This window comes from Mobula birostris, chromosome 14 (assembly GCF_030028105.1).
Source record: "Mobula birostris isolate sMobBir1 chromosome 14, sMobBir1.hap1, whole genome shotgun sequence".
NCBI lineage: Eukaryota > Metazoa > Chordata > Chondrichthyes > Myliobatiformes > Myliobatidae > Mobula > Mobula birostris.
In genome coordinates this window covers 20,542,686-20,568,782 of record NC_092383.1, presented here as the reverse complement: position 1 = coordinate 20,568,782, position 26,097 = coordinate 20,542,686, and the positions used below count along the sequence as shown (strand labels likewise).

Sequence of the window (26,097 nt, the reverse complement as noted above, 5' to 3'; positions counted from 1 at the left end):
GAGGCAACACTTCACTTGTGAGTCGGCTGGGGTGATATACTGCGTCCGGTGCTCCCGATGTGGCCTTTTATATATTGGCGAGACCCGACGCAGACTGGGAGACCGCTTTGCTGAACACCTACGCTCTGTCCGCCAGAGAAAGCAGGATCTCCCAGTGGCCACACATTTTAATTCCACATCCCATTCCCATTCTGACATGTCTATTCACGGCCTCCTCTACTGTAAAGATGAAGCCACACTCAGGTTGGAGGAACAACACCTTATATTCCGTCTGGGTAGCCTCCAACCTGATGGCATAAACATCGACTTCTCTAACCTCCGCTAATGCCCCACCTCTCCCTCGTACCCCATCTGTTACTTATTTTTATACACACATTCTTTCTCTCACTCTCCTTTTTCTCCCTCTGTCCCTCTGAATATACCCCTTGCCCATCCTCTGGGTCCCCCCCCCATTGTCTTTCTTCCCGGACCTCCTGTCCCATGATCCTCTCGTATCCCTTTTGCCTATCACCTGTCCAGCTCTTGGCTCCATCCCTCCTCCTCCTGTCTTCTCCTATCATTTTGGATCTCCCCCTCCCCCTCCAACTTTCAAATCCCTTACTCACTCTTCCTTCAGTTAGTCCTGACGAAGGGTCTCGGCCTGAAACTTCGACTGCACCTCTTCCTAGAGATGCTGCCTGGCCTGCTGCGTTCACCAGCAACTTTTATGTGTGTTACCTACAACAGGCTATTGTTTATTGACTACAGCTTAGCGTTCAACACAATCATACCCTCAGTTCTAATCAACAAGGTCCAAAATCTGGGTCTCTGCAACTGCATCCTCGACTTCCTCACCGGGAGACTACTGTCAGTGTGGATCAGAAATGAAGTATCTTCCTTGCTGACAATCAACACTGGCGCACCTCAGGTATGTGTGCTTAGCCCACTGCTCTACTCTCTCTACACCCATGATTGTGTGGCTCAGCACAGTTCAAATGCAATCTATAAATTTGCTATCGTCGGCAGAATTTGAAGTGGTGATGAGGCGGTGTACAGGAGCCAGATAAATCAGCTGGTTGAGTAGTATTGCAGCAACAACTTCGCCCTCACTGTCAGTTAGACCAAGGAATAGATTGGGGACTTCAGGAAGGGGGAAGTTGAGGGAACACACATAGTCCTCATTGTGGAAAAGGTGAGCAGTTTCAAGCCCTTGGGTGTCAACATCTTGGAGGATCTATCCTAGGCCTAACATATTGATTTAATTACAAAAGGAGGTATGACAACAGCTATATCTCATTATGAGTTATTGAACTGGTATGTCACCAAAGACACTTACAAATTTTTACAGATGTACCGTGGAGAGCATTCTAACTGGATACTTCACGGTCTGTTACGGAGGGGAAAAAGGTGCAGGAAGTTGGAAACTCAGCCAGCTCCATCATGGGCACTAGCCTCCCCAGCATCGAGGACACCTTTAAAAGGAGATGTCTCAAAAAGATGGCAACCACTAAGAACCACCATCACCCAGGACATACCCTCTTCTCATTGCTACCATCAAGGAGGAGGTATAGGAGCTTAAAGACAAACATTCAACATTTCAGCTTCTTCCTCTCCATCATCAGATTTTTGAATGGACAGTGAATCGAAGAACACTACCTCAGTTTTTTCTTCCCCCTCCCCTCTCTTTTTGCACATTTTCCTTGCTTCATTTCATGACCTAAGCCAGTGATTTTAAATGTGATGATGATACTGATTACTGAATCCTGTGGATAACACTGGCTCAAAAATCAAATCGGAGTCTTTCCTTGCATATGTAAGGTTCAGATATTCATTCGATGTAATATGAAATCTTGAGAGGCACTTGATTTCTCCTATATGACTTTGTGTATTTCACATTATGATCATATTTCATAAAAGACCATGTTCTATGCAATTAAGAAAACAAAAACAGTTTAAATGTAATTCATGCAACACACACAAAATGCTGGAGGAACTCAGCAAGCCAGGCAGCGTCTATGGGAAAAAAAAGAGTACATTTGACGTTTTGGGCTGAGACCCTTCATCAGGACCAGAGGAAAAAAAGATAAGTCAGAGAAAGAAGGTGGAGGGAGGGGAGGAAGTACAAGGTGGTAGGTGATAGGTGAAACTGGGGTGGTGGGGGAAGGAGAGGTGAAGTAAAGAACTGGGAAGTAGATTGATGGAAGAGATAAAGAGCTGGACAAGAAGGAATCTGACAGGAGAGGACAGGAGGCCATTGAAGAAGGAAAAGGGGAGGAGCACCAGAGACAGCTGATGGGCAGGCAAGGAGAAAAGGTGAGAGAGGGAAATGGCAATGGGGAAATGGTAAAGGGAGTCAATACCGGAAGTTCGAAAAATTGATGTTCATGCCATCAGATTGGAGGCTACCCAGATGGAATACAAAGTGTGGTCTCATCGTGGCAGTAGAGGAGGCCATAGATTAACATATCGGAATGGGAATGGGAAGTGGAATTAAAATGTGTGGCCACTGGAAGATCCTACTTCTTCTGGTGGATGGACCGTAGGTGCTTAGCGAAGCGGTGACCCAATCTACGTCGGGTCTCACCGATATACTGGAGGCTACGCTGGAAGCACCAAATAGTATCACCTCACCTGGAAGGACTGTTTGGGGCCCTGAAGGGTAGTGAGGGAGGTGGTGTAGGGGTAGGTGTAGCACTTGTTCCGCTTGCAAAGGTAAGTGCCAGGAGGGAGGTCTGTGGGGAGGGATGAATGGACAAGGGAGTTGTGTAGGGAGCGATCCCTGAGGAAAGCAGGGGAGGCAGGGGGAGAGTAAAAGACGTACTTGGCGGTGGGATCCTGTTGGAGATGGTGGAAGTTACAGAGAATTATGCGCTGGATGCAGAAGCCGGTGGGGTGGTAGGAGGAACCCTACCCCTGGTGGGGTGGCATGAGGGCAGACATGTGCGAAATGGAAAAGATGTGGTTGAGGGCAATGTCGATAGTGAAGGAAGGGAAGCTGCTTTCTTAGGAGGAGGACATCTCCTTAGTTCTTTAAAGTAACTGGGTGGGAAGAGGTATTGTCCAGGTAGCTGTGAGAGTCAGTAGGTTTATAAAAGGCATCGGTAGATAAGCAGTCTCCAGAGATGGAGACAGCGAGATCAAGAAAGGGGTAGGAAGTTTTGGAAACAAACCAGGTAAGTTTGAGGGCAAAGTGAAAGTTGGAGGCAAAGTTGATAAAGTCGACGAGTAAGTTTACAAATGAATGCTCAATAAACTCTCAAGTATTCTTGTGTGCTTTTAAAATCATGGAGTTCACTCTGTAAATGTTTAGAAGCAATTTATAGTTGCAGAGGAAAAGACAAAATACAAGAAGAAATTACAAACATAGGATTAAAAGAAAGGGAAACAATGGGGTGGTATTCTGAAAGAAATATGTTATAAATATATTAGGCAAAAAGAGCAGTGTTAAATATATGGGCTACAAGAGAGGTCAGTGTGCAAGTAACAAATAAAAATTCAAGTTTACCTCCTCAAATATCCTTTACATTTGGAAACAGTTATGGAAGAGGCAAGTCCTAAACTGGTTATAGTCATAATGAGTAACCTTATAAAGAAAACTAACAATATTAGAAAGGTTATGTGGCTCTTGACATACCACGGTGGCTCCTGTGCTGGTTTGTCCACTTCCTAGCCAAGGCATCGAAGATGAACTAGAAAGCTGGCTGGATGCAAAATGAGTTGTACTTGTTTGGCTGCTGCTTCCCGCTGAGCGATGCTCAAGATCGTCAGAACTATAAGAGATAGTAATGATTTAGACATTATAACATTTTCTACTTTTAAGGGTAATGCTTATTTCAGAGGGGGAAACGGACAATCTACACCCAGAGCTTGAGAGAATAAAATTGGAATTTACATTGGCTGGAGTTGAGTGAGGAAAGACAAAGTGCCTCAAATAAACCATAAACAAAAGATATCTGGACTACTTCTATGTTGTACATTCTACTATGATCAGTAATTTATTATAACTTTAGATAAATTGAAATGAAAATTTACATTAAGTGCAAAGGAATCAGGATATACATTATGCAGTGAATGGTAAAAGTCTGGAAAGTGTTGCGGAATGGAGACACTGAGGAATACAAGTACATAGCTCTCCGAAAACGATGACCTAATTAACCAGGGTAGTAAAGGCAGCATATGGCAAGTCTTGCCTTCAGTTAGGGCAAAAGTTGGGATACCATGTTACAACTGTTAGTAAAACTGCACTTGGAATATTGTGTGCAGTTCTGGTTGCTATACTATATGACGGATGTGATTTAAGTTATAGAGGGTGCAGAATGACAGGATGCTGCCCAGACTGGAGGGCATGAGCTTCAAGGAGAAACTGGACAGGATGAGACTGTTATCTCTGGACTGAAGGAGGATGAAGGGTGACCTTATAGAGGTTTATAAAATCACGATAAATGATCATTCTCCAGGGTAGGGAAGTCCAAAATTAGAGGGCACAGGTGAGTGAATTGAGGGGACAATGCTTTCCACACAGAAGGCAGTGGGTATATGGGACAAGCTGCCAGGGGAAGTGGTAGTGGCAGGAACAATCATAAGTGAGAAAATGGTCGGAGGATGGTTATGAGGCGCTCCAGGGTTGTTTTGAGGTGACAGACTGGCAGGCACTCTGTGAGTCACATGGAGAGGATATTGATGGGTTCACAGAGTGCATCACTGATTACATCAACTTTTGTGTGGACAGCTATGTTCCGACAAGAACTGTCCTTCATTATTCAAACAACAAGCCATGGGTGACAAAGGACATTAAGGACATCCTGAACGCTAAAAAGAGGGCATTTAGAGATGGAAATAGGGAGGAGCTGAGGGCAATACAGAGGGACCTGAAAGCCAGGATCAGGGAGGCTAAAGACAGGTACAGGAGGAAGCTTGAGTGGAAACTCCAGCAGAACAACATGAGAGAGGTCTGGAGGGGGATGAGGACCATCACTGGGTTCCGGCAAACTTTAACACATTTGACATTGTGGCCCCTGCCCATCCCCCACATGAGCCATCTGTTGTCGGCCCCCAACCAACACATATTCCACTCTCCCCTCCTCACAGTCCCCCACCCTGCTCTCATGACTATACCCCTTCCCCACACAAAACCACCATGGCGGGCTTCACAGCTGAACAGGTGAGAAGACAGCTGAAACGTTTGAACCCAAGCAAGGCTGCAGGACCGGATGGTGTCAGTACCAGGGTGCTCAAAGCCTGTGCCCCTCAGCTATGTGGAGTACTTCGCCATGTATTCAACCTGAGCCTGAGGCTCCGAAGGGTTCCTGTACTGTGGAAGACGTCTTGCCTTGTCCCTCGTCGCCGAAGACGCCGTGCCCCAGCAGCCTCAATGACTACAGAGCGGTGGCATTGACCTCCCACATCATGAAGACCCTGGAGAGACTTGTTCTGGAGCTGCTCCGGCCTTTGGTCAGGCCACACTTAGATCCCCTCCAGTTCGCCTACCAGCCCCAACTAGGAGTTGAGGATGCCATCGTCTACCTGCTGAACTGTGTCTACGCCCACCTGGACAAGCCAGCGAGCACTGTGAGGGTCATGTTTTTTTGACTTCTCCAGTGCGTTCAACACCATCCGCCCTGCTCTGCTGGGGGAGAAGCTGACAGCGATGCAGGTGGATGCTTCCCTGGTATCATGGATTCTTGATTACCTGACTGGCAGACCACAGTACGTGTGCTTGCAACACTGTGTGTCCGACAGAGTGATCAGCAGCACTGGGGCTCCACAGGGGACTGTCTTGTCTCCCGTTCTCTTCACCATTTACACCTCGGACTTCAACTACTGCACAGAGTCTTGTCATCTTCAGAAGTTTTCAGATGACTCTGCCATAGTTGGATGCATCAGCAAGGGAGATGAGGCTGAGTTCAGGGCTACGCTAGGAAACTTCGTCACATGGTGTGAGCAGAATTATCTGCAGCTTAATGTTAAAAAGACTAAGGAGCTGGTGATAGACCTGAGGAGAGCTAAGGTACCGGTGACTCCATCCAGGGGGTCAGTGTGGACATGGTGGAGGATTACAAATACCTGGGGATATGAATTAACAATAAACTGGACTGGTCAAAGAACGCTGAGGTTGTCTACAAGAAGGGTCAGAGCCGTCTCTATTTCCTGAGGAGACTGAGGTCCTTTAACATCTGCCGGACGATGCTGAGGATGTTCTACGAGCCTGTGGTGGCCAGTGCTACCATGTTTGCTGCTGTGTGCTGGGGCAGCAGGCTGAGGGTAACAGACACCAACAGAATCAACGAACTCATCTGTAAGGCCAGTGATGTTGTGGGGATGGAACTGGACTCTCTCACGGTGGGGTCTGAAAAGAGGATGCTGTTTAAGTTGCATGCCATCTTGGTCAATGTTTCCCATCCACTACATAATGTACTGGGTGGGCACAGGAGTACATTCAGCCGGAGACTCATTCCACCGAGATGCAGCACAGAGCGTCATAGGAAGTCATTCCTGCCTGTGGCCGTCAAACTTTACAACTCCTCCCTTGGAGGGTCAGACACCCTGAGCCAATAGGCTGGTCCTGGACTTATTTCATAATTTACTGGCATAATTTACATATTACTATTTAACTATTATGGTTCTATTACTATTTATTATTTATGGTGCAACTGTAACGAAAACCAATTTCCCCCGGGATCAATAAAGCATGACTATGACTATAATGTTTAAAAAAACATTTGTACAGATATATGGATAATAAAGGCAATACGGGCCTAATTAGGGCAAATTGGACAAATTCAGGAAGACACCTGAATGCAAGTCTGATTCACTGGTTCATTGCCGAGATAAATAGTGGGGGGAGCTGTGTGGCCTCGGTTGTTGCGTGAACCAGGCCCTCATGCCGCAAGTTTGCCAGGGGAGGAGACATGAGAGGGTGTGGGAGAGAGCAGGGATCCAGCAGTTGTGCAGGAGTCCTAGCTGGGTTGGGCGCCGGCCCCTCCCATTGGTGCTGCGCTCTAGTGTTCGCTCTGGATTGCGTTCGTTTGCAGCTGCACTAGTGCATCATAAGAACTGCTGCACTCCTGTTCTTGCAGAAACATGGTTCCAGGACAACATACCATGCACTATTAATCTACGTGCCATGACAGTCAGGGATCTGGGCATTTTTTTGTGTGACTGTTTTTTTGTTATTGTAATTATATATGCTATATGTACCTTGTGCTGTGTATGACTGTTGGTAATGTGTTTTGCAACTTGGCCTCGGAGGAACACTATTTCGTTTGGCTGCATTCATGTGTATGGTTGACAATTAAACTTGAACGTGAAATTTAACACCTTGGTTGGCATAGACAAGTTGAGCCGAAGGGTCTGTTTCAATGCCATACAAATTCATGACTATAAAAAACATTCTAAAACTTTAAGTTTAGAACCTTCTAGAATCTCTGTCTGAATCTTCACCAATCCATGTAAAAGGCTGAGCAGCTAGAATTGCAGATATATCAAGTTCTTGCACATCATGTGTTGAAGCCAGGACTATTTCATTGGAATTTGCCTTTTGAGGGAAGAGAAAAAGAAAACAAAATTCACACCAAGGAAACTAAACTAAGAGCTCAGAAGAAAATTTTCTCAATAAATTAAGTAGTAATGATATTTAGGCAGATAGGCAAATCAATATAGATATGAAAAATGCTATTAACCTGAAAGTTATTGAAAATATTGACCCAAGTATTAATGCAAAAGTAGAAGGACTGTAGAGTATCTACACCAGGAAAACCAGAAGTACATCTTCCCCAAACAACTTGTAATTATTTTCCTTCTGCAAGTTTCTCATCTGAAGTTGCATAATTGACAGGTTGATCCTCGGTCCGGTTGGACTTGCTGAATAGTGTAAAAGGTACTAAGTCAGGAGAAGAGCATGGTAGATGTACTGGAGGGAAGAGTGCACAAGCAGTGCTACAAAGTGACTTGCAACTTCAGTCACTTTGGGCTCATTCCACCTTGCCAGGATTCAAAGGCCTGGGAAGCCTGACCAACTGTGCTTTATAATAGAATTAGTGTTAGATGTCTTTCCCTTTCCCTGCTTATCACCCATAGCACCGAGAGGATGCTCAGGCTAGAATGAGTTTCTCTTTCAGATTTCTGATTTTAAAAAAAACTCTCCTACCCAAGGCAACTTCAAAAGTGTTAAGGGCAACAGTGCCCCATGAAGAAAGTGAACATGTGCAAAGAGAAACTGCAGTTTAACACTTCTGTGTCTAAATGGTTTTTTACCAGGAATTAAAACCCTAAGAGTTTAAATGCCATTTTCCCAGAGGTTGAAGACTGAATGGTCTACAAACTACCTACAAAAAAGTTAAAAGGGCCATGGTGTTAAAGGAACAAAAGAAAACTAAAATAAAAGAATATCCAAGTCAGGAGTTCACAACCTTTTTAATGCTATGGATCCTTACCATTAAAAATGAGGGATTCCTGGACCCCAGGTTGGGAACCCCTGACCTAAGTAATCAGTGTTTGAAAACATATGTGGGAATGCCACTGCAGAAAAGGGAACACAAGACAGATTGAAAGTATAAAAAGAAATACAATAGTTCTGTTGAAAACAAAGTCCTACAAAAATAGATGCGTTATGCCAAAAGCAAGATATTTCCTCTTTTGGAAAACAAGTCCTGAAAAAGAATCTAGAATCAACTAGTTTTTAACTTCCTCAGACAGACAGCACATCTAACTGAAACAATGGATGTTAAAATGTTCATCATTTATATCTATTACCACAAAACTGATACCACTTCCTTGGGTGATCCAAGGGAAGAGGATGTATTCTAGCATTTTGAGGATGATTTTGAGGATGCATTTTCAATTTTTTTAAAATTATGAAGCAGCCACTGCATACCAACTATCACGAAGGGTGGACAGAGGGAAGTTCTAGTCAAAGGTCAAGTCCTTAAATAAATGGAGATCAATGTGTGGACTAATGTAAACAAATGTGTGGACTACCAAGTCACATGCTCTAGCCCATAACTCTTCCATACACTTACCTCACTATCCCATTCTAGTCTCCTCCCTTGTCCAGATGCCCTTCCATGAATTTCCCATCCTTAGGAAAACAGATTATTATCTGAATGGTGGCCGATTAGGAAAAGGGGAGGTGCAACGAGACCTGGGTGTCATTATACACCAGTCATTGAAAGTGGGCGTGCAGGTACAGCAGGCGGTGAAAAAGGCGAATGGTATGCTGGCATTTATAGTGAGAGGATTTGAGTACAGGAGCAGGGAGGTACTACTGCAGTTGTACAAGGCCTTGGTGAGACCACACCTGGAGTATTGTGTGCAGTTTTGGTCCCCTAATCTGAGGAAAGACATCCTTGCCATAGAGGGAGTACAGAGAAGGTTCACCAGATTGATTCCTGGGATGGCAGGACTTTCATATGAAGAAAGACTGGATGAACTGGGCTTGTACTCGTTGGAATTTAGAAGATTGAGGGGGGATCTGATTGAAACGTATAAGATCCTAAAGTGATTGGACAGGCTAGATGCAGGAAGATTGTTCCCGATGTTGGGGAAGTCCAGAACGAGGGGTCACAGTTTGAGGATAGAGGGGAAGCCTTTTAGGACCGAGATTAGGAAAAACTTCTTCACACAGAGAGTGGTGAATCTGTGGAATTCTCTGCCACAGGAAACAGTTGAGGCCAGTTCATTGGCTATATTTAAGAGGGAGTTAGATATGGCCCTTGTGGCTACGGGGGTCAGGGGGTATGGAGGGAAGGCTGGGGCAGTGTTCTAAGTTGGATGATCAGCCATGATCATAATAAATGGCGGTGCAGGCTCGAAGGGCCGAATGGCCTACTCCTGCACCTATTTTTTATGTTTCTATGTTTCCCTAAAAGCCTCCCTCATCCACAAATCCCTTCCTGCAAGACTAATGCCAGTACTCATTTCAAGAATTTATTGCAGCTCAGATGTATATAAAAGGAGCTAAGGGATACCAGAATTAGATTAGATGCTCAGCACAAGTAGTTCGCAATAGCTAAACGATCTCATAACACATACCACAGATTAAATGCCTGCAATCCTGACACCCTAAGTATTGTCAAACTCGGAGGCTATGCTCAAATATACTGCATTTTGTTAACTGGAGAGACAAAACACACATTATCAAAAGCCAACACTACCGCCTTATTATCTTTCAACTTCCTTTCTCGTTGACTTCTGTATCTTTTGCTTCCATGTCATAATTATGCTTGAGAATGGTGGAGCAGCCTTAAGATGTTTTCAAGACAATTTTTCATCTGGTTGTTTCAGCAACTTAGCTAATCTTACCAAACAGTTAAAAGGCACTTGGAAAATTCAAATCCAGTACACATATGTGAGCATGTCGTGTAATATGTGCAATATAAAAATATTTGGGTACCTGTCATAACCTAGAACCAATGGTTTCTACAGGAAGATGTGGATGTCATTTAGACATGGCCATGCGAAGAGAAAGGAAAGCATAGAAAAACATCCAAGTGTAAAGGTTATATCATTTGTTTGTAAAGTTTTATGTTTTTGGAGATAGAGAAAATTATAAAACACTTTGTTTTCTTACCTTATTAATTGCAAATGCCATGATGGCATCAGAATCTTTATGAATAATCTTTGATTTTCCACCGGGGTATCCCATATCTGCTTCAACCTAAAGACAAATACTCCATATAATAGTGTCAGATCAAGATATCAACGATATTAATGCACAAATCCTGTACCAATGATGTTGTTTGCCTTTTTTAATTTGGAAATAAAATATTCAGCAATAAGTTAAAAGAATCACCAGCCTTGCCAACTGTTTAATGGTTTTAGCAAAGCAGCAACTAGCTGTGCATAGGTCCATGTAACCCTTCTGAAATCACATAGAATGAATAACATGTTTGCGTTGCATTTTCCACCGTCACAATGAGATACAGCTTTGCATGTGCACAATAGTTTACTCCACAACCATTAAACAAGATGTTGAAGCTAGCGCAATTACAACAGCTGCTAAGTGCAAAGGGGGTGGGAAAGGAATACTACCTTGTTGCTTCCACGATGTTCCCTGACGTAGTTTTGTTTGACTTGCTCCACATGGTCTTCTACTGACTACACAACACAGCACACAGTCACAGCACAATACACATGCACAGAAATAAAAAAAATGAAAATGAATAAAATGTTCTTACTGAATTAAAAAAAATGAAAACCTGGTAGTATTGCATCACCAACGGCAGCAATAGTGTATTGACATTACTGATTGGTGACTTGACATTTCACAAAAACGGCTAATCAATCTTTTAAATTTGCCATTAGATGAAATTTGCAAAGCTTTGAGTGAACAAATTTTAAAAACAAAATGCAATCAACAGTCTGCATACACTGAAGTTATGAAAAGAAATTTCATGAAGAACTTTATGACCAAAAAACATTATAGTTTTTCAACCTTTTTATAGGAGATAGCAGTTAGCAAATAAGATGAATGAGAGAGATTGAGAATTATTTGAGGTCTTTGTAAAAATTAAAATTGTAACCAGATTTGGGTACAATAGAATTTTCTTTTATTTCTGAAGAGATTTCTTACAGACTTTAGATATAAAGAAGCCTAAATGAACAATACTGCCAGGACAATAAAACAAGAAAGCAAGCAATACACTGATGATGTGCCTAACTTACTTAAGGGATGGAAAATCACTCCAACTTAATGTGCATTTCCTTTCACTAATATTAAACCAAACAGAAAACTAACTTTAGCAAAAAAATATTACTGACTTGGTTTCTTGCCAAGGCTTTTTTTTATAAAAATGGAAAATGATAATTCTGATGGCACAAGATATTAACTTTGCATTTGTTTCAATAATTATGGTTACCCAATAATAATTTTAATTTCTGGCACACTCAACCCTAGTTTGTCCATGTTACCTTTCTTTCCTAATGGCAGAACTCTACTAACACTAACATTTCTGTGGTGCCTCATTCACTCTTAATACATAACTCTTTAGATACACACATAAAATGTTGGAGGAACTCAGCCAGTCAGACAGCATCTATGGAAAAAAATAAACAGCTGACATTTCAGGCCAAGATCCGATCTCGGCCCGAAATGTCAACTGTTTACCCTTTTCCATAGATGCTGCCTGCTCTGCTAAGTTCCTCCAACATTTTGTGTGTGCGTTGCTTTGGATGTCCAGCATCTGCAAGATTTTCTCCTGTTTGAGATGTTACTGGCAGAACTGTGGCCATGAAGGAACAGAAATGCACAATTTCTGTTCCCATCAAATATAATCACACATATTCAACTCTTTAAGGTTTAAAGGAATATTTATAATTGGATGAAATAGATAACAATTTTTCTTTTGAAGACAGAAGGGACTGCAATTGCTGGAACCTGCAGCAACAATCTGCTGGCAGAACTTTGCAGTATGAGCAGCATCTATGGGGATAAAGGAATTGTCCATATTTTGGGCTGAAACCCTGCAATGTGAATTTTCCTATGCCTCCATTTGAGAGTGGAGCCCATTTTCAAGTGCTTCCAATACTGGTATAGCTATAATTTGTAACCATAACATTGATCAAGGATAACAACTGATCTTAGTAAGGGTCTGCTTCACAGCATAGAGCACAATTACCCAACTCCTACTACAGGTTGTTTTTCAGTAATGACGTCACACTGCTCAATTCTTTTTACTTAAAAGGGATTAGTAACATTTAATTTAGGGCTAGTAGCAGATACCATTATGAATGCAGAATTGCTAGGTTTAAGTAAATATATAATGATAAAAAAGGAGAATATTTCCACAACTTACCCGCCCCCCCCAACACACATATTAACAATGCAGTTTCCAAGCTTTTATGATTTTCAAGTGTAAATTACCTACATCCTGACTATATCATCAGGAAGAAATCCACGGACTTTTACCAAATACACATGGAAGTTTCTGAGGTTGAACACTGCCAGGAGCCTCAAAATTTTGTTGGAAACTTCAAGAAGCATCGAGTCCCACAAACTAAACAAAAAATTCCTGGGTTGCTCAAATGCGTCAAATGCTTTACTACAATTATGAAGAATAAAAACTGCATTAGAATATTCATATTCTGTCTAGGTAGCCTTCAACCTGGTGGAATGAACATCAATTTCTCCTTCAGGTATTATTTTTCACTTAACCCTTCCCTCTTCTCTTATTCCCCACTCTGATCTCCTATCTCTTCTCCTCACCTACCAATTACCACCTCCTCCTTCCCTTTCTCCCATGGTCCACTCTCCTCTATCAGATTCCTTCTTCTCTAGCCTTCTACCTTTCCCATCCACTTGGCTTCACCTATCACCTTCTAGCTAGTCCTCCTTCCCCTCCTCCCACCTTTTTATTCTGGTATTTTTCCTCTTCCTTTCCAATCCTGAAGAAGGGTCTCGACCCAAAATATCAATTGTTTATTCGTCTCCATAGATGCTGACTGACTTACTGAGTTCCTCCAGCATTTTGTGTTTGTTGCTCTGTATTTCCAGCATCTGCAGAATCTCTCATTTTAGGAGTACTAATTATATCCTTGGGGTCCAACATTTCATTAGAAATGATATTTTGCTTGCCTACAATGAATTTGATCATGTTGCCAAAATATCCAATAACTACAATGGTATGAAGTGGGAGTAGGTCAAAACAAGTTGGGAAATGTTTGTCCTTCATTTTAACTAATCATCCCATAAGAGGAAGAATATACAAATATAACTATAACTAAGCTGACTTTTATAACTGAATCGTTATAAGCTGGCACATCATCATAAGCATCCTATAGTTTATATTATGCCAAATCTGTGATTGGTCCTTAAACCTACAATACTACTTACAGCTACAAAGTTTAAGGCAACAACTTTTAGCCTTATGCCCACTTACCTCACTTTGCTTTCTTTTCTTTGTGAATATAAATCTTATAAATGTGTCTTGCAGAACTTCTTGTTTGACCAGGAAGTACCACAGCCTTTTAACAGGGAATGTGGAATAATGCCTTGACCTGAAGTAAAGTAAATAGTTAGCAACTTCTGTCCACATAAGCTTAACTATAAAATTATAGGTCTATTATTTTTACCAGGCCACCAGTAATGTTAAGCTTAACTCGAACTTCACAGTAACAGATGAAGCACCAAGTACTTCATTAAACAAATTTTCAGACAACAGCAATACTTCAGACTGACTGTAACATCGAAATAGTGACTGTTTGCCTCCCATCTCGCTGCAGAAGGAATGATATTTGTCTCTCCCTCATTAATGAGGGAGAACCTGAGGGATGTTGAAATGTTGGAATGAATAGCTATTTGTTGACGTACTGTAGACCATGGTCTCTTTTTGAGGTCTTCGCTGTTGCTTGCATGATGGATGATGGGAATGCTAGAATAAGTGGGGGGTGGGTGGGAGGGAAAGGTGATGCTGCTTGCGCGTTGGGAGCTTTAGGGTTCTTATGTTTTTTTTCTGTCATTCAAATGGGTTTCTTTTCCTTCTGTTTCGAGGATGTCTGCCGAAAGTGAGAATTTCAGGTTGTATATTTTGTGTGTGTGTGTGTGTGTGTGTGTGTGTGTGTGTGTGTGTGTGTGTGTGTGTGTGTATATATTAAATGGAACCATTGAACATCACCACTAGCATCAAAAGTTAAACTTCAACAACCAAAGGCTAGCAGTCCCCTAGGTTCAGGAGTGCATAAAACTGAGGATGTGGAGACATTTAGTAATCATTATAGCACTGACATCTTTATATGCGTGCACAGCTCTCTGGTGAAAATGATATCGTATCCGTTAAATAGGGGCCGTGAACAATTCTGATTTGATGGAGAATGGACGTAAAAGCACACAGGAACATCTGGAGAAATTTCTGAAACGCCCCTTCACTGCTGTCGTTACTGTGTGGTCGTGAATCTTTCGGAGGGTAGGCCTCAAAATCCCCGGCCTTGCCTGCTTTTGGCGACCGAGAAGGAGGTCGAATCGTTTGGACAGAGATGGCGTGCAGTACTCGGTGCCAGAGAGCTGATCAGAGCTCGAAGTTTTCGGATGACTCGGAGTCGGATTGTGGTTGGCATGGCAGGGACAGTTTTTCTTCCTTCTCCCATCTGCATGAGATGTGGGACATCTGAGAAACTTTGAACTTTACTGTGCTCGCGGACTTCTTCATCAAGTTATGGTATTGTTACACTGCTTGTAACTATATGTTATAATTATGTAGTTTTGTCAGTTTTTTCCAGTCTTGGTTTGTCCTGTGTTTTGTGATATCACACCGGAGGAAATAATGTAAACACGAGGAATTCTGCAGATGCTGGAAGTTCAAGCAACACACATCAAAGTTGCTGGTGAACGCAGCAGGCCAGGCAGCATCTCTAGGAAGAGGTACAGTCGACGTTTTGGGCCGAGACCCTTCGTCAGGACTAACTGAAGGAACAGCTAGTAAGAGATTTGAAAGTGGGAGGGGGAGGGGGAGATCCAAAATGATAGGAGACGACAGGAGAGGGAGGGATGGAGCCAAGAGCTGGGCAGGTGATTGACAAAAGGGATATGAGAGGATCATGGGACAGGAGGCCCAGGGAGAAGGAAAAGGGGGAGGGGTGGGGAAAACCCAGAGGATGGGCAAGGGGTATAGTCAGAGGGACAGAGGGAGAAAAAGGAGAGAGAGAGAAAGAATGTGTATATAATAACGGATGGGGTACGAGGGGGAGGTGGGGCATTAGCGGAAGTCAATGTTCATGCCATCAGGTTGGAGGCTACCCAGACGGAATATAAGGTTTTGTTCCTCCAACCTGAGTGTAAATAATATATCATTTCTTAATGCATGCATTACTAAATGACAATAAAAGAGGAAGACGTGTCTTCATAATCATATAATCTTACTCTAGTGTTATTGATATTGTTGTGTTCACTTTGTACTTGTGTTATATGCAAAAGAAAAGTAATGGGAAATACAATATTCACCTCTTTGGGTGTCTGCATCATTTTAAAAACATTTTCTGCTGTGTGCTTATGAGTTACAAGTTCCGACGATTAACCATGGCATAGCTGTCATTAAGACAGTGCTAACTGAAGTTAGCTGATAAAAATCATACCCCACCAAGCCTACACTCAAGTTATTCCCTTACTTGAATGGAGTGTTTTCCGGTTCAAGCATTGCTTTGTGTCGCAGAATAGCTGGTCCACCAACATTAGAGAAATCATTGGGATACGTGTTGATGTAGTTTGGAGGTGGGCCTTCAAACTGTTCCATTTTTGCCTGAAGTATCTGCTGCCAGTTTTCCAAAGTTTTCATAACAGCATTACCCAAAGGAGAAGTTACTGGAAGATCTATAGGAAAAATAGATTTGAGAAAAATAACATTAATAATATTAATGGACTGTCAGTCAACTTTTAAACACAATTAGTAATCTATAAACAGAACATTGTTTTCAAAATCATTGTGAATGATGTAATGGCAGAAGAAGGTTTGATCCTAATTTTTGCAGGAATCTTGACTTAATGTGAAGCATAAGCTCGAAGAAATTTTATTTTTAAAAATTAATAATATAAATCCCCAAAATTTCAGACCTCATACATTTCATGACAAAATGCTTAAAACTCTTAACACAACTATTTTGTTAAATAAATTATTTCAAGCCAGTTCAATCCTTGAGATCATTTACAATTATTGCTTACATCAAATGCATACACACATTCCAATAAGCAAGAAGATCAAAACAAGTCAGGAGCAAGTTGTTGGACTGGTGGGATGACAGGCAGATGAAATTAAATGTGGAGAATTGAAAGGTGAAATATTTTGTTAAGGATTTTCATCTCATCATGTTGGTTGATGTTCACCTCTAGAACCATATATGTGAACTAATGCTCTTGGCAAAGCATGGTGTAGGGAATGATACCATTACATGCATGCCTTAAGAACAAATATCAACTAGACAAGCACGATCTGTGACCGTAAGAGCAGGGTTTAATTCACAGAGTGGAAACTATTCCATCTAGGACTACGAGTCATTGGGTTCCACTGTGGAAAAGAGGAATTTGATGTTCATGTGTGTAGTGCTAAATGCTGTGTCTAAATTTCTAGCGTACTGTTTCCAAAGTTTAAGTACCAGAAAAATCAGAGTATGGAATGATTTTGAATACGATGCCTGATAGGACAGCAGTTACTGTTTAAATAGAAGCTTCCAAAATGCAATTTAATAAGTATTAAGGAGAACAGGTGGGATATATAGTGAAAGTGCTGAAGTGACAATCAGGGCATTGTCCTGGATTGATATGATGGGTCTCACCCCCACTGAAGAAAGGAGATTAAAGAAATGATAGTTAGTTGAGTCACATTTTGACTAGAACCAAAGACTGTGTATTTCCGAATGTTTTGGTGACAATCAAGAAATAGAAGTGATTTAACAAAATCTCTGCTGATGACTTCACAGCTCCTCCAGAGTGGTCTGGGCAGCAAGTGTTTCAGCATAGTTGACCACCTCTGCACAGGTACACAACAGAATCATTAATCATGTTGACAGCAAACAGTCTCATTACCCAGCAATGAGATGGCATCAGTGTTGATTTCAATTTCCAGTAACCACCCCCCCCTTTTTGTTTTTCCTTATCCCCTGCCCTCTTTACTCCTCTCCCTCCCCCATTCTCATAACTGGCACATCACCTACACCTTTTTCCCTCTGATTCCCCATCTCCTTCTTATTATTGCAAGGTCTACTGTCCTCTCTTATCAGATTCCATCTTGTCAGCCCTTAGAATCTTCCTCCTATCATCTCCCAGTTCATACATCCTTCTCACTCCTCAACCCACTCTTCCAATCTACCTACCTTCCTTCTTTCTCCTTGATTCAACTATCAGCTGCCAGGTCAAGTTCCTCCCTTCTCCTCCTACTCTTATTCTGGGTTCTGCCTCCTTTCTTTCCAATCCTTAGGAAGGGTCTCTGCCTAAAACATTGACTGTTCATTTCCCTCCACAGATGCTGCCTGACTTGCTGTGTTCCTCCAAAATTGTGTCCATGTTGGTCCAATGGCTACTCTTTACCTTGTAGTTATAGTTTACTTGGCAAAGGGTACTGCCTCAGAATAAAGGGCATCATAATTGTGGCCAGGAAGCTATGCAATGATGTGCTTGATTTACTGCCTATGTTCCCATACCATCTGATCTTTAAGAGAGCACAAAACGATTCTGGATCTAGTCTAGGGCAGATCTGATACTCAGCAGCCATAAAAGTAGTGCACATGCACACAGTAACATCCTGCACCACAGACACATTGTAATCCTCTCAAAACCACATATTCACTCTTCCATTGTTATCTAGCATTACAGAACAATATATACCAGACTCTTAATGGAAAGCATAAAAGACACTTTTTAAAATTGTAGACAGCAATCCAAAATAAACTGCAAATATCTCCAGCCAGAAAGGTATGATCTAAATGTCACCTTGACAGTCTTTAACAACATGAACCTTAATTTGCTCCACTGGAGCAGTTTGAGATACATCAGGTGGTAAAAATCAATGAAAAATAATTTACTGAGGCACAAACTTATGATGCATTGATTTTGACCAAGATTCAGGTGTGTGAATAGCTCCTAATATACCCTAATTGATTATTGCACCTTACTGAGAGTCCAGTCAGTCAGTGGGTGCCGTCCCGAATCCGGGGTTGGCGGCTATGCACCTCCATCTTCTTCGATCTTGCGACAGCACCGAGTGCAGCCTCTCCTCCAGTTTGTTCTCCCTGGCCACCTTGGCACTGCCCGCCGCCGCCCCCGCTGAACTCGAGCCTGAAGCTGTGTCGGCCTTCAGCCGTGGCCGCTTCTTCGAGCTCGGCCCTTTCTTAGGCGGAGGCCTTGGGCAGGTCCAGGCACACGGTGCAGCACCCAAGTTCATCATGTCTCTTCTAACTAAGTGCATAGCATACGATTCGTAGACACGTGGTGAGGCTTTAATCTCTTCCACGGAAGATGGCTGTTGGCTCACAAGGAGCTCATCCGCCCTTTGTCAGGACCTGTTTTTTTTTAGTCCTGCTGGGTGTCCTCACACCCTCCTCACCAGACTAAGTCTGTGGGGGAGCTGGCCCAAGTCGCCGACCATTCGACCATGGCCTTCGTTGAATCTCTCTGAGCGTCCGGTGACCAAACCGGAAGGTTGGGATACTTTGTTTTAAAACTGAGAGTCCATCTCCTTCTTATTTTTAGCAGCTTCTCCTGAACTGCACACCCTACATTTTACCAATGGACTCAATCCTAGGAACAACTGGCTTGGTCAGAAGGTAGAAGTCAGCAGAAAAGCCTTCAGCATTTGAAATACATTTCCTTAAAAACTAAAAACTTTGTCCCTACTCTGTGAAGTACCAAGTGCCTGATAAACAAATCAATAGCTGGAACAAACTGATCAGTAATTAACATACAAGTAACAGATGATCCATTCGAATAGCACTAATAGGTATCCGTTCCATTATAGAACAGGTGTGCAGCCAGGTGGTTTAAGAGTAATGCATTAGTTGGGGTGATGGTCTCCAAAATGGCAAAATTGGTATCAAATCATTGCTCACTGACGTTATATGCCAACTGCTTGCATCCAGCAACATTATTTGTACCTGCACCATCATTTACACCAAATCAATGTTTGGCTATTCATGCCAAGAGTTGTAATGTCAATGATGCTTTTTTGCCACGATAAAACAGTCTATTAAATAAAAATGTAAAATCATTAACTATTCAGAAATAATGGCCCCCATGAAGAGCTATTTTTATGAAGGATGCAGAAGTTAAATATTCATTGTTTAACAATAACAAAGGGAAAACCATGAAAGCCTTTTTAAACTTCAAATGATTTTCTTTCAAATACAGTATTTTTCTAATCGTGGAACAATTTAAAAAAAAACTTTAAACAGGAAATATCATACCTCCAAAATCCAATCCTGCAACAGGAAAGAAGTTTTTCACATTGTTCAGTGCAAGCTTAACCATTCCTAGACATATCAGAGCCCAACTGAAAAATAAATATAGATGTAAATACCAGATGAACTTCAAATTTATTTTTGAAAACAATTACAAATACTGTACTTAATTTTATTTATATTTTGGATGGAGAATGGCCTCCAATTAAGAGCAACTGACAACAAGAGGATACAACTATATCTTTGCACCAAGAACTTAACTACTGATACTCTAGGCCTCAAAGGAAGGTAAGAAAGTATTTAATTTACTGGAATAGCTTCCAGAGGCTCAACCTAATGATTCAGAGACACAAGCTTGAATCCCACCAAGGCATGGGGAACTTAAACTGTTAAGTAAACTTGGAATTACAATTCTGGTATCAGCAGTGATGACCATGAAACAACCACTTGTCAGGAAAAAAAAACATCAGGTCCACTAAAGTCCTTTAAAGCAGGAAACCTGCCATGATTCATAACTGCTCTCTAGAGGACCTAGTAAGCCACCTGGTTTAGATAGATTTGAGATGGGCAACAAATGTGACTTCCACATCTCAAGAATGAATAAATTTAGTAAACCCAGTCAATACCATCAGACTATCAGCTTTTTTTCTTTTGCAACTTTTCACATTCTTCTTTGCCAATGGCCAGATTCCTGTGTATCAGCTGAAGTTCTATCTGCCTTCCTGTTTGCTTGAAGTCAGTCATATTTCTGTCTACTAGAAAGTATAGACACTGTCTACTTTCATCCCTAATTTGCCCCCTGTATGCTGATAAACCTCACTTGCTATATTTGAATACACCCAATAAAATAACAAAACTACCCTTTATTAAAAGAATTGTCGGGTGATTCCACTCTTCTGCAGAAGGTAGAAACATTGTTAATATAAAGACACTCCTGTTTTCCCTCAAAACGAATTCATATGCTATCAACATTATGAAATATTATAGTATTTTAAAATAACTATGTTTAAACAAAAATTCTGCAAGTGACTTCTTTAACTTTTGGTATTTAAATTAAATAAAATGATGAAGCAAATTTCTTTGAACAAAATTCCTTGCAACCAACCTGTACGAATTAGGATCAGAATGTTCTTGCAACTGAATGTCAGAAATAAAAGCATCATCATCATCATCATCATCGTCGTCACTAGGGATACTTTCATCTGAATCATACACAAATCCACTCTCAGATGGAGGCATGAATGGCTTTAAAAGGAAAAATACACCAATTAAAAGAAGATTAGGCAAAGAACTTTGACAAGAATATGATTTCTTACCTTAATACTACAGGAAAGACAGCCTGTGTTATCTTTATGAGAAACCCTTTGAAGGGAAATTTTGTTATGCATGAGGGAAAAGCCATCAGCAATGGTAGAACTAGCAGATGAAATCAGGTGGTATCTAGATGAGGGAATAGCCTGGAAGCTTTTGAGAGAATCAGTATATAGGGAAGAGAAGGCCAAGGGGGGTTTTGGAGATCAAAGAAGTACTTCAACAAGTGGAAGGATGGCAGGGTTGTTTTGATGACAAAATCAATATGAAACATGAAAGATAGCCACAGCAAATCATAAAATTGTACAAGAAAGAAAGAAATCTTTTAGACCCCCCTCATGCATGCCACTATGGTGCCTCACATATTAATCATATTTGCTTGCAATAGGCCCCAAGTATTACTTCAATCGCCTTTTAAATGTCGTAATTGCATTTGGCAACTGGTGCCAGTTAATGATCAAAATGTGTAGAAAACTTACCTCTCAGATCTTTAAATTTTCCCTCTCACATTATATATCTTCTAGTTCTAGAGTGCCCAATCCTATGAAAAAGACTCTGATCATCAACCTTACCTATGCCCCTCAATTTTATAAACCCAAAGCCAATCAGCTTCCTAAATGTCAGTGAGAATAAACAGAGTCTATACAATGTCTCCTAATGCCCTCTGTTCCAGGCAACATACTGGAGAGTCTCTTCTATACTCTCAATTGCAACCATATCCTTTCTGTAATATGGCGACCAGAACTATCCACAATACACTTAAGGCTGATTTATACTTCTGCGTAGGCTCTACGCTGTAGCCTACGCCATTGTGAGCATTTATACTTGTGCGTTGGTGTGTCTGCGTCACTCTGCAATTCACCGCCAAAACGCTAGTTGGCGGTAGGGTTTTATGCCACTGTATTGAGTTTCTTTGTGTACTTCAAACAATGGCAACTGAAACTGAGCGCATCATGTTGGAGTTGGAGCTAATAAATGTTGAACAAGAGTTACTTTTATTGAAATTACTGCAACTCAGAAAAGAGAGAAGACGTTGGAGGAGATGGTGTGTACAACCATTGAACGGATTGTGGCAGAAGGAGGGTGAATTTTCTGTGCTTGTCCGGCCACTGAGAGACATGGACGAGGAAATGCATTTCACATATTTTCGGATGTCGGCAGGTAGATTTGACGATCTGACGAGAAGAAGCAACCGGAAATGCATAGGAGGAAATGCGATGCAACCAAGCGGACCAATCACAGTTGTTGTGGTCTGCGTCACCGTAACGTGTAGTTACATTTTTGGGGAGGTGTGTGTCAGGCTACGATGTAGGGTACGGCGTAGGGTACGTGGCTATGCCGTACTTACGGCCTAGATTCAACGCAGAAGTATAAAGTGCCCTTCAGTGTGGTCAAGCAATGTTTTCTGCACTATGACATGATAACTAAATTCTCATACTCAATGTCTCTGCCTATGAGGTAAGCCTATGAAGGTACCCTCCTTCCTACCATAACCATTTGTATCTCTATTTTCAGAGATCTATGGACTTGCCCTCAATAATCTCTCTATACTGCAACACTACTAATGTACCTGCCATTTACTTTACATGTTCTACCTGAATCTGACTTCTTAAAGAAACATTATTGATACAAAACATGACTTTTATTGGCTCTCCTCCATTATGCCCTGTTTAAGTTTAGAGAAAATAAGAAGTCGGACATTTGATACATCCTTTAAATTTGAGCAAATCGGGCGACCTTTTATCCAATATTTTCATTTAATTTGATTTATTACTCTTTCAATCTTTTTTTTCCCCAAAGTTTTAGATTTGATCAGAAAGTCTTTCTTTCTTTTTGCTTTGGATGTATCCTCAAAATAGACTGCCCAGTCCCTTTTTTTTTGTTTATAAAAAAATAAATAAAATTAACATAAACTGGGAATGCCTATCGGATGTCGATGATGGCAGTGAGTTGACATGGATGGAACAATGGTAGCGACATGCAGATGAACGGCGAGACGAAAATGAAGTCGATCACAACAGTGAAAATTGCGTTAACAAGTATTCAGATTGGAATCTGAATGTCAGTCAGGGTAGAGCTGGTGCTTGGCAATCTACCTTTATGCTAGTCCCTGCTTGTTATAGACTTGCAGTCAGAAAAGCATCCTTCCACCATTACCTTCTGCTTTCCATCACCAAGCCAATTCTGGATTCTGTTTGCCAATATGTCTTGGATACCCTAGCCTACCATGCAGGACATTGTGAAAATAATGGATGAGAATTAACACTTGACAAGATACTTAGCATGCGCAGTAATCTATCATGGATTAAATGATTATCTTTAACCAATTCCAAGGCAGGCCTGGTTTCTCCTCAAGTAATCTGCACTTTTCAATACGGCACATGGCCTCAAGATGTGCATTTCATGTCATTTGATATCATTATATCCTCTGAAAATATGTATTATTTATAAAAATAAATATAAAATATGTATCTGGTAACAAGGGAACCAGAGTTGAATTTCCAGGGGTTCATGACTATGCAATGACATTAACAATCAGGTTTCAGATTAAATACATTTGCAAAGATATTGTGCAAAGCAGAAGAATTTCTCGTCTGAAGTACTCAATCAGTACTTCGCCCCACAATTTTGAAACCAGTCTTTGTACAAAATTTATTTTTCCTACATTGACAAATATAAGCATGACACAAATGGATAGGCTTATTGGTCACGATGTACATAATATACAAAGTCTGAAAGAAATTAAAAGTTTCAACATAGATTAAATCACGCATAGAACTACAAACAGTCATATTCCATTTGACTGAATTGTTAAAATAATTACATAATAAATATTGTTCTCACCTTGGCTACAAAATAATCCCACATACTAAGTTCAGGTGGAATGAATTTTTCTTTGTATGAAGGTCGATCTACAGGTACAGGTGGTGGTGTTGAAGTCTCCTTTACAGGTCTACCAGGAACTAACATCTTCATGTTAAATCTCCGGCGATATCGATCAATGTCTTCTGGAGGAACTGTCCAAAGCAAACGTGATAAACAGGTGGTGAGACATATTTGTGCTGCTGGTTATGTAGTTTATAACGGTTGACTGAAACTAAACAGATCATTTTAGCTTCAGCTTCCATGATCTTTAGATTAACATGTCTAGAATGGCCTAGCACCAGACCATTCAAGATGTATCTGCTAAAACTTAACCAACATTATTTCAAATACAACTCAAATCTTCTGTAGCTCTAAAATTGTTAATACTTTTTTTTCATAACAGGAAACAGAATACATTGAAAAGTAACACAAAACTTTATACATTCAAATTAAATACTTGTAAGTTAATGTAAAAGAAGTATCAGTGAAAGCTCAAATAAAATGATTTGCACATTCAAAATATTATTCAAATACATGCAGTTTCTTTCTAATATCCAAGCATATTCTTTGCATTTATTTCAGCAATATAATCAAACTCAGAAGTTCTATCACCACTCAGTTTTAATCATTAATAACGCAGAAACAGAAAATATATTACGAAGGGCTGATTCAGTGAAGTTTACTCTGATCAAATAGGGTAAAATGAGTTTCCCTGAATTAAATTCCAGATTACGACAGAACTTTACTTTTGATGAAACAGAATTTAATAATTCTATTAAATACTAGGCTTGTCATAATATATTCTCAATTACATCAGCCTTGCACTACACTTAATAAAGTTTACTACACTTAATCTCAGTGTTAATAAATCAAAAATAAATTTAAAATAAATTAAAAAAATTTAAATTCCTTGAACATTAAAACAGTGAATCCCAATGGGGGTGGTTACATGTCCTAGGGTGGTGTTAGGAGAAACAGAAGTCGTCAGGGGGCCTTCAAGGTTCTTGGGGGGGGGGGGGGGGAGGGGTGTGAAGCAGCACCCTAACTTGAGGCACAAGACCTGGCTGACCATTAGCAGAGCAGGAACTTCCAAAAAAAAAGATAAGACACTGGAACATAGGAGGAATAGTAGCTCTGCAGGCCATGAGCACTCGTCATCACCACACATCTGAAACATGGTAATCTTATCCGACCTGACCAACTAAACAGATATTATTGGGTATGCATAAATTAGCAACCAGGATGCCCAACAGCTCCCCTTTGACTCATGGCACGGAACAAGTTCATGCAATTCAACAGTTGGTAAGTCTAGTACACCTTCTCAATTTTCTCTACAGCGCAGGCCCGAACCAAACGGTGAAATAGAGCCAATCAGTGAATCTGCCGACTTTGAGGATTCCTCTTGAGGTATTCAAAGTGACCTGGGCTTCATATATGCAGTCAAGAACTATTTTTGAGGATTATGAGACCTTACATGATTGGTCAGCCATGCTAACTGGAATAGCATAAAGGTAGATTGCCAAACACCAGCTCTACCCTGACTGACATTCAGATTCCAATCTGAATCCTTGTTAACACAATTTTCACAGTTGTGATCGACTTCATTTTCATCTCGCCGTTCATCTGCATGTCACCACCATTGTTCCATCCATGTCAACTCACTGCCATCAGCAACATCCGATAGGCATTCCTAGTTTATGTTAATTTTGTATTCTAATTTAGCCCCATTAACGATGGATAAATACATACTGTGCGATCTCTAGTATCTGAAGGTGGTGAAGCCTTGAATTCTAATTCTGCTAAGAAACAGAAACTACAGAAAGTGCGTCAATACAATGTTACATACATGGAGTATGGCTTTATTCCATTCCTGTCAGATCAGTGACGCCCCGTATGTCCTATTTGTAATACTGTACTGTATAATGAAGCCATGAAACCATCAAGATTGCAGGAACACTTCTGTAAAAGGCACCCTAAAAAGACTCATCATCATCATCATGTGCTGTGCCCAGTTTGAGCTTTGACTGCCATGGCCCACACACTCCTGTTTCGAGTCAAGTGGATCAATTC

At 41.1% G+C, this 26,097-nt stretch overlaps 1 protein-coding gene across 3 annotated transcripts in view; it reads right to left on the bottom strand.

The window, feature by feature from the left end:
- The window catches only part of dmxl2 (Dmx-like 2), a 154,148-nt gene that overhangs the window by 17,885 nt on the left and 110,166 nt on the right, over nucleotides 1-26,097 (bottom strand). For all 3 annotated transcript variants that reach the window (XM_072278191.1, XM_072278192.1, XM_072278193.1), the window contains 9 exons: nucleotides 24,007-24,179; nucleotides 20,957-21,096; nucleotides 19,858-19,943; nucleotides 16,075-16,276; nucleotides 13,854-13,971; nucleotides 11,008-11,073; nucleotides 10,547-10,633; nucleotides 7,392-7,513; nucleotides 3,614-3,749 (listed from right to left, as the gene is read on the bottom strand). In XM_072278191.1, coding sequence (XP_072134292.1) covers nucleotides 3,614-3,749; nucleotides 7,392-7,513; nucleotides 10,547-10,633; nucleotides 11,008-11,073; nucleotides 13,854-13,971; nucleotides 16,075-16,276; nucleotides 19,858-19,943; nucleotides 20,957-21,096; nucleotides 24,007-24,179 — 1,130 coding nt within the window. The remainder of the gene's footprint in view (nucleotides 1-3,613; nucleotides 3,750-7,391; nucleotides 7,514-10,546; nucleotides 10,634-11,007; nucleotides 11,074-13,853; nucleotides 13,972-16,074; nucleotides 16,277-19,857; nucleotides 19,944-20,956; nucleotides 21,097-24,006; nucleotides 24,180-26,097) is intronic.